This window comes from Cyrtonyx montezumae, unplaced genomic scaffold (assembly GCF_038088225.1).
Source record: "Cyrtonyx montezumae isolate F1298 unplaced genomic scaffold, pur_monq_1.0 scaffold_19, whole genome shotgun sequence".
Taxonomy (NCBI): Eukaryota; Metazoa; Chordata; class Aves; order Galliformes; family Odontophoridae; genus Cyrtonyx; species Cyrtonyx montezumae.
In genome coordinates, this window is record NW_027071925.1 from 9753649 (window position 1) to 9763136 (window position 9488).

Consider the following 9488-nt stretch of genomic DNA (forward strand, 5'->3'; position numbering starts at 1 on the left):
AGCAAGTTTGCTGATGACACAAAACTGAGAGGAATGGCTGACACGCCAGAAAGCCATGCTGCCATCCAGTGAGACCTAGACAAGCTTGAGAGTTGGGTGGGGAGAAATTTAATGAAATATAACACAGAAAAGTATAGAGTCTTGCATCTGGGTAACAACAACCCCAGGTACCAGTATAGGTTGCGGAACTGGCCTGTTGGACCACGACTCTGGAATGAAGAGAGTATGTGAGTCAGAGGAAAAACCCATAGCAAAGGCAAGAGAGTGGAGCTACATACACAGCAAAACATGGTCCTTACCTCCTACTGATAACAGTGGGAGAAAGCTGGCTATAATTGGATAGGTGCAAATCTCAACTGTCCATCAGGGATCTGGGGAAAGTGACACAAAAGAGTACTGGCTGCAGCTCTACAGTGGGAGCATCCCTCTGCTCCCCCTCTCCCAACGTCCCCTCCTACTCAATGCAGCAGTGGGATGCTTTCAGCCAATGTGGCTGCTGGAGTAAGCTACTCCTTGATGTCAGTACCTGCTTCAATCTTGGCAGCGCAGAAGCAGGCAAGCAGAGTGCAGCTGAGCCTCTGACTCTGCTGCTGCCTCCCACATTCTCGCTCGACCCCAGCTGGGGGAACTACCCCACCACCACCACCGATCCCAGGAGGCAACTTGGCCAACTTTGAGCACCATCCTGATCTCCGGTGCTCATTACCATGGCTCCCATCAACTCTTTGTGCAACTTCTCCACGTCGGAGGCTCGGAACGGCACAGGTGAGCTGCGCTGCGGGGCGCTCCGCTGGGGACTGAGCAGCTGGGGGGACCCAAAGTACACGCGCTCCCCTGGAGGACACACTATGCCTTCAGTACCCGTAGGCGGACAGCTCCGGGCTCTGCCACGGAGTGGTCCTGGGAGGCGCAGTGCCCGAGCTCTGCCAACAGCAGGGACCAAAGGGAAGCGGGCTGCGAGGAGTAACCGCTGGCATCTTAGTGCTGAGGATGGAGAGGAGCACACCCCGGCAGATGGGGAGGTGAGCAAAAAAATGTGAAACGTCGCTGGGGAAGGAAGGATAGAGCCCCCACTCTGAGTTTGCTGCCCTCCACGTGCTATCAGTGTTGTCAGACCAATCATTTAGGGGCAGGAAGGCTAGTTCTCAAGAGTACAAGTAATTGACAGCCTTCAACAGAAGGGTTTTAGAAATTATTCTTGATGCTCAGCATCTTCCATATAACATAAAAGCATGATGATTTAAGTGCTACCTTCTGATATGCAATAAGGATGTAAATTGCTGTGCATCTGAGCACAATTGAAGACCACAGTCTCAGGCTGGTTCTCATCGAGTTCACAGTGCAGTCCCCTTTGGGACTTCTGAGGAGTAACAGAACAGCCACAGACAGGAAGTCCTGCACAAATGTGCATGGGAACATCTTCACAGTGAGTGTGACAGAGCACTGGAACAGGCTGCTCAGAGAGGTGGTGGAGTCTCCTTCTCTGGAGACACCTGCCTGGATGCCTACCTGTGCAACCTGGTCTAGGGAGCTGCTTTGGCATGGGGGTTGGACTAGATGATCTCTAGAGGTCCCTTCCAACCCCCACAGTTCTGGCTTTCATCATCTGCATAAAAGCTTCCAGATAAAGTGAAACAACCCTGGCTTTACTGGATTCTGGCCTTGCTTATTCCTAAGCTGACTGCATCTTACTGCCAGAAAAAAAAAAAAAAACAGCCGCTCATACCCTACTCCTGGGAGGACAAAGGTAGTACATACATATGTATATATAGGTGTGACACACAACACCCCCAGCCATTGTCTAGGCCAGCAACATGTTTCAGTTACCTTGTCTATTCAGTGAAGTTTCTCACTGACACCAAAAGAATTCTTGAGTACAAATGTCTGCAGATTTATAGATGTTAGCCTGCATATATCATCTGGCAAACAGACACTACTTTAGCAGAGAACATTTTGTGATTATCTGTCACTTAATCTCATATTTCTCAGTTATGCTGGAGGAGAAAACCTCCCTTATTCTACAGGAACAGGCTGCTAAGAAGACCAGTAGTAAAGAAACTGAAAAGCATTTCCAGTCAGTATCACTTTGAATCATCTGCAACTCAATGAAAGACACGTCCAGTCTAGGCTTAGGGGTTGTTACACATCTTTGTGACAGCCAAAATACACAAGAAAAAGTCTCAGGGAAAGGAGTAATGAGATTAAATTAGCTGAAAAAAAAGTGATTTGTGTGTACTGTGTGACGGAATCTTAAAACTTACAGAATGTCTTAGATAGAATCTAATGTGCCCAAGAGCAGAAGTCTCTATTGTTTGACACTACAGGCTTGTGGCTTCAAAATGTGATTTTAAACCCTGGATAGCAACAAGGAGAACATGAATTTGATATGTTCAGGCCTCTCACTTCAAAGTGTCACTGCCAATAACCTATCAGGCAGCAATTTTGCCTTGGAATTCTACCTGCAGCTAGGAGCCAGAGAGCAGCTTTAAGCCATGTTTCTGCTCCTAGATGCAGAAGGAAGAACTACACTGAAACACATTCCAAATCCTGCCTGTCCCACATACCATAATTTCTTCTACACTAGAGCTACAGAGGGAGAAAGGCAGTGAAGACAGTCAGGAAGCAGATGTGCTCCAGCCCAACCCTGACAGATCTAGGACATAGCCAGAATACCGTTACAGATGCCACAATTTAGATAAGCATTAGTTATGTCGCAGCATGGTCAATGAACTTTGTCTTATACTGTACAAAAGATAAAGCACCCAGCAGACAAGCAGAAGCTGTCAAACAACAGCTTTGGTGTTGAAAATATTGGGGTTTTGCCACCCATAGGGGTTTACTTCCCTGATGTGCAAAGAACCCTCACCCACTCCTGCAAAAAAGGCTGGACACCCAGTATTCCCACAAAGGAATATTACTATCAATTCCCCATCAGGCAATGGCAAGATGTTATTGATGTTAGCCCCAACGTGACCCAGGGAGTTCAAAAAAATGACAGAAGTATATCAGGAGAGATGAAAAAGGATGCCTACACAGCCAATAAAATTTGGGATGGGGTAGGGGGGGTGCTGCATGCACTGCACAGCAGAGAAGATGTTACATTCCTAGCTAAGCCACTCCAAGTGCAGCAAAGGGTCTCAAATGTTGCTCCAAACCACATCTTCGGTAGGGATCCAGCTGCAAGATAGGGCAAGCACACATACTAAGAGTGTGTTTCTGGATCACTCTTAGGATTTTGGTTTGTTTTGGCAGTAGCAGAGAAGCCAGCACCATACACCAATGTGATCATGCCTAGTCTCTTCAGCATCATCTGTTTCCTGGGTATTGTGGGGAACCTCATTGTCATTTTCACTATTGTCAAGAAGAAGAAGCTGAAGCGTAACCAGACTGTGCCTGACATCTTCATCTTCAACCTCTCCATTGTGGACCTCCTCTTCCTCTTGGGCATGCCCTTTCTCATCCATCAGCTCTTAGGCAATGGCTCATGGTACTTCGGACCTACCCTGTGCACCATCATTACCACCCTGGACAGCAACAGTCAGATCACCAGCACCAACATTCTTACAGTGATGACCCTGGACCGTTACCTGGCAACTGTCTATCCACTAAAATCCACCCATGTCCGGACCCCACGTATTGCAGCTGTAGTTATCTGCTTGGTGTGGCTCCTCTCCTTCCTGACTGTCATTCCTGTGTGGATGTATGCAGGCCTTATGCCTCTGGAGGACGGAACTGTTCGCTGTGCTCTCTTGCTTCCCAACCCAGAGACTGATATCTACTGGTTCACTCTCTACCAGTTCATGCTGGCATTTGCCATGCCACTGATTGTGATCTGTGCAGTCTACTTTAAGATCCTGCAGCACATAGCCACCACTGTGGTCCCATTGCCCCAAAGGAGTCTCCAGGTTCGTACCAAGAAAGTCACCCGCATGGCAGTTGCCATCTGCTCTGCCTTTTTCATTTGCTGGGCTCCCTTCTACATCCTCCAGCTGGTTCACCTTGGCATTGACACTCCATCCATGGCCTTCTTTTACACCTACAGCTTTGCCATTAGTTTGGGCTATGCCAACAGCTGCCTCAGCCCCTTTCTCTACATCATCCTCAGCGAGACCTTCAAGCGCCAGTTCTTAATAGCCATCCGCCCTTCAAAAGAACCATGTCACAACAGCAGCTCTGCCAACATTAACAGCATGATGCCAGCATATGCCTAAAACTGGCTCCAGAATCCACTCGGCAGACTCCAGTTCCCGAGGACTCCCCACACTCACTGCCTGTGACTGTTGCTGTTCACCAGATAACACTGAAGTCATCACAGCAGAAAGCCTTCTGATCTGTAATCAATGAAGGAGCAGCAGCCTCAGACAGCAATTTGTGAAGCTACAGACTGCCAGCTCACACATTCAAGAGGCTAGGTGCCCAGGTCTGCTGCCATTCTGGTCCAGCAACAGCTGCTTCCAGTGTCCTACCTTGCTTGACAACCAAGGTATTTTCAAGAACTGGATAAATTTGATGCTAACCCTAAATATTTCAAGTAAAATCAGGCAGATGCAGTTGTACTGCTTCAAGAGTCTGCAAATAATTCTCAGAAATACTGCTCCTAACACCAGATTTACTGCTTATCATGCTGATGTGCCTATTTTCATGCTGCTAGTTCCTCGTGCTGCTTATGTCTTGCAGACTACATGGCCATTGGGTAACCCCTAACAAAGGGCTTTAAACATGATTAAAAAGCACACAACATGCAGAGACCTGTAAAGCAAGAAGATGTGAAAAGGCAGCCCAGAAAGCTGTACACACAACTTATTTTGAACAAGAAATGCTTTACAAACAAAGAAGGAAGTTTAGATGTCTATTTTGCATCCAAGGCATTAACAATCAGATTAGGAAATAGCTCTGCTCATTTCAAAGACTAGGAAAAAAAAACCACAGATCAGCTAAGTGCAGGGGGACTGCACAGGACTCTAACAATACCTGCATTATCTTGTTGAACACCCTGTCAAACACAAAGTAACAGCTCAATGTAGATATTTTTCATGCCCCTTTAAATGAAATTAATCACAAAGCACACATTCATTACTCTGCTTATGGTTTCATGCTGCTAGCCACCAACAATAAGCCATAACAGAAATTCACTCTTATTCAGCTGTACTGCTACCCTTGTGGGACTTTCTAAGTTTAGAAGCGTACTTAATGTACACTCACAACACTTGCAGACATTTAAGTTCAGCTAATACTTCATTCTACACCCTACATAGAACAGCAGTTCACTTGCCTCCAGTGATCATAGCAGGCTGGTGTGCAACACTAGTAACTTCTGACATCAGACACAGGCAGCTGAATTCTAAGTTAATGAACAACCTTTGTTAAAAGGAGCTGTGCTCTTCCATTCCAGACTGCCCACCTCAGAAGCACATCCACACCTATGACTGTGTGGTTCTGGTTTTCCACCTTCTTTTCCTGGAAGACAGAGCCAGATAGACACATACAGATCTTTCAAGCTATAACTTGAAAAACCTTTGCCCCATCTTCAATGCCAGAAATTTCCACCTGTGCTGGTTTTCATGAGACTTCTTTGGTCAATATTCTGCCTGAAGAGAGTGAAGGTCAAGGATGTACATGTTGTGCCAATGCAGACTTGCTCTTAAGACTAATGAAATTGTGTTAACTTTCTCCTACACAGAAGTCAAATGGATGACAGACTTTCTTCTTTAAGAAGTTGTAAAGGCTTTTTTTTTTTTAATCATCTCTCTTAATACCAGCCATGAGCAAAATATGAGAGACAGGAAAAACGATTTCATTGTCTGAGCTCTCAAAGCAGTACATTAAAGATGTTATCTTGCTTACAGCAAAGGTGTTTATGATTCAACCAGTCTATTCCCACCTTAAGTGAATCAGTCTGACCTAGTGTGGCCAAGCCTTATGCTCAAAATCAATGGGACACAGTGGACTAACCAAGAAGGGTGCAATGCAGGGAAGGGTCTTTGTGGGTGAGGCCTTTTCCAGACCTCATCACATGAAAGTCAAGGCACAACACACCCTCATACAGACAAGAAGGTCTGACACCAGAGAAGAACGACCCAGGAAGATGGGGGTTTAATCCCAGGAATTTTTTCCCCCCACTTATAAGGAAGGAAGAAGCCCTTCCAACTGCAGAGCCACTGGTGTCAAGTCACTCTAATAGAGGGTCTCTATCTAGGTTGTGGGTTATGAGTCAAAAATATCCCAAACAGACAAGATCTCACTATTACCATCCTCTCATACAAAGGCCACCTTTAAGGGCTCAAACCAGTCAAGCTTGGCTACATCCAGTCCCAGCTCTCCTGGCACCCTGCCCTAGAACTGAGCACCACAGCAAGCCAGAAATTTCTCCCTTATGCCACTTTGTCATGATTGGCACCAAATACCCTGTATTTCAAAGCAGATCCTGTTAACTCAGAGTCCAGTGTTCTGATACACATCCAGCTTTATGCCTTCATCCATTCTTCTGTTTGTACTTGTTACACAACACCTCCTGCCCCCATCCCAGTACCTTCATTGCTAATTGCAGAGAAAAAGCATTATTCTATTTAATATAAAGCAACACAGCTCTTCATGCAGATAGACAGCCTGCAGGGCTGCTGCAGTCTGTGTGAAAAGACAAGTGAGAAAAGCACAGGAATAATGCAGTACATTTCCCCCACAGTCCTACCCCTCACATACGGTTCTTTGTCTCCTTTGTTTGAGAGGAACTTAAGATAATCCAACTAAGCAGCTAGGAGCACAAAAAAAAAAACCACAAACCACCATCATAATACACAGTGGAAAGAACCCATTCAGACTAGTTGCTTGGTTTGAGACTCTGCTATGCTGGATGAGATACATTTCCCTGTCTCTTTTCACCAGCAATTCCCCTATGTTTGCTAGCTTCCTCATCAGAAGGCAGGATGATAGATGGATTTATTCTCCACCCACTCCTGTTCACCTCTCTGCTCTTTAAGGTGTGACTGAAACTCATGTCATAGCTCTGCTCTTGATCAATTCCAACATGGGGTATACAGTCCAGTTTGTTTACTTCTACTTCCTGAGCTATCAACAGATACCAACTTTGGCTGTGCTTGTATGGTTCACTCCCTTGGCTGAACCTCATCAGTCACTCTGTTTCCGCTATCCACATCCTCACTACCAAGCTCTAGACATATGTCAATAAAATCTAATCCCTCCTGCCCCACTGTTGCAGCCCTAAGGGAAAGCCGGAGTTGAGGTCCCAAAGCCCTGTCAGGTAACAGGTTAGAGACATTCTTACCCCACAGCCTGTCTCCACCTGAAGCTTCTGTATGGCTAAACCCTGCCTGTTAGGGCTGGGCAACCATGATGGAGAGCAGGCACACAGTACCAGGTGGGGAGGGGTGACTCATTGGAATCTGACTAACAGCATTTCATCAATCTTCCCTGGTTGCTAATTAGACAAATTTCATTCACCAGATTCACTGGTGGAAGACAAGCCACATAACAAGTTCATATTTGTTCCAAGCCCACTTGCTCCACATTATTCCTGCCCAATCCCACGGCCACACAGAAACACCTTTTTGCTCACCTTCATGAGTGCAGAGCAATGCAGTTGCACACTCACACTCCTATAAACTTTCTGCTGCATGACTGGGGAGAGGACACAGTACAGGGCAGGGGCAGCACACAGAAGAGTCTCCAGCTGATGAAGGGATCTGAAGCCTCCATATCTAACTGGGGAGGTGGGAGACCTTCAGTGATTTCAGGTGACATGAGGCATTTGGAAGCATCTGAACAGACATTTCCACTCCACTCGAGTGGAGCATTAACTCTTTAACTCACAGTGCACTAGATGATGTTATGATGTGGAACACCAATAACAAAAAATAAAACCATGAAGCTATGACACCTGCAGTCTCCTGCCCCCAGACTACAGGATGGATCAGCAGCCTCTTCAGCTGCCTATCTAGTCTGATTTATCAGGGCAACCATGAGTGCACACACAGTGGTTCAAAAGAAGACAAGATGTTGATACTTCACTTCGGATGACAGTACACACAATAAAAGCATTCCAGTAGTCTGACTGATTCCTTCCCTCTTTTTCATTCTTGACCTGTCTTATTCCCCATTTGCTTTCTAACTCAAGGTTTCTTCTTAGGTTGCTGGGAAAGGTTGCACCAACCTCTAGTGTCAAGACAATGACATATACCTGTTGAAGTTGTACAGTTTTCATCAAATAGCTGTGAGACATCTTCAGTCAATAGATCTGTGACCAAGAGTGATGATTAAGCATCAGGAAGGGACAGATGCAAAGAACCTAAGGACTTGGCAAAGAAACTACTCAACACTGCTCAGGCAACTCTGAGAAAATAGAGTTGACAGAGACCAGCAGCACCTCTCAAAGGCTTGCTTTAAGCACTGAAGGAGGACTGAATGCTGGAGATGCAGTGAGACAGACAATAGCAGCACTAAGGGAAGAGTAGCCAACAGGGAAAGCCTCATCTTGGTGTTTAATGACATAATTTGTTGGTTTGGATCTCTTTAAACAACCTCCAGAAATTAGATTGTGCCACTTTCTCCTAGGGAAGGAAAAGGAAGTTGTTTGAGTCTTCCAAGCAGACTGAAAATGTAATTATTGAACTAATTAAAACCAGAGTTGTTTTGCTCCCTAATCTCTTGCTAGTAACTGTCAAGACAGTTGATTCCAGCTGCTTATACACCTGTTCTTTAGCCAGCAAAGGTGCCTGTTCAGGCTTCTCTCCCCAAGTGTGCCCTGACCTCACTGCTGCCAAAACACCCCGTAAAACTAACTCAAAACACAACCAAAACGCAAAACAGCATTTAATGTCTTCCAGCCTACCAAGAAGAGTCCTTTCAGAGTCTGAGAGCTTCTTGTCTGTGTGTCTCCATCTTAAATTTCCTACCTGAAAGACAAGCATTTTAACCGGTCAGAAAGCATGGCGTGTGCAGAGCCTCCCTCCTGAAATATTCCAGAAGCTGGTTGACAGAACTGAGCAAAGACTTCATTCTCATTCCTGCTGTTGGAAAGGTCCCACCCTCACACACATCTGCCTGAAAGCAGCTGCCAGATTTACTTGGACTGAGCCCAAACCCATTCCAGCAACCCATGGAAAAAAAAACAGTCTGAGAAGGGGGCATGGGCACACTCCTGGCTGCAACTCTGGTCACACAGGCTTATTTCTATAAACAGCTTCCAGCCTCAAACAGGAACACATTCTCAGCAAAGTTTACCCTTCCCCTGTAGATTTATTACTGGCGTTACTATGACTCCCATCTTCAGCTCAGGTCTCAAAAGGAAGGAGGAGTGAATGTGCAAATTAAGGGAATTTTCCAATTGCAAACTCACAGCACAGTAAGATTATCAGCCTTCTTGTGCCTTGTTTCTATTTATTTGCATGGATCATCTCTCAATGGGATGAGTTCTCATCTGTGCTTCACATCCATAAAGGTCAGCAGCACTGAAAGCACAGCCAGACAATAGG

At 45.8% G+C, this 9488-nt stretch overlaps 1 protein-coding gene across 1 annotated transcript; it reads left to right on the plus strand.

The window, feature by feature from the left end:
- Positions 1-707: 707 nt before the first annotated feature.
- LOC136048063 (melanin-concentrating hormone receptor 1-like) lies at positions 708-4211 on the plus strand. The gene is made up of 2 exons (XM_065735554.1): positions 708-765; positions 3253-4211. The coding sequence occupies exons 1-2, from the start codon at positions 708-710 to the stop codon at positions 4209-4211; spliced, it is 1017 nt and encodes a 338-aa protein (XP_065591626.1).
- Positions 4212-9488: the final 5277 nt, after the last annotated feature.

Bases quoted from the DNA above. Each gene is read 5' to 3' on its own strand.
- LOC136048063 (XM_065735554.1), top strand. From the start codon at position 708: ATGGCTCCCATCAACTCTTTGTGCAACTTCTCCACGTCGGAGGCTCGG. The intron at 766-3,252 runs GTGAGCTGCGCT...TTGTTTTGGCAG, and splicing joins GGAGGCTCGGAACGGCACAG to TAGCAGAGAAGCCAGCACCA.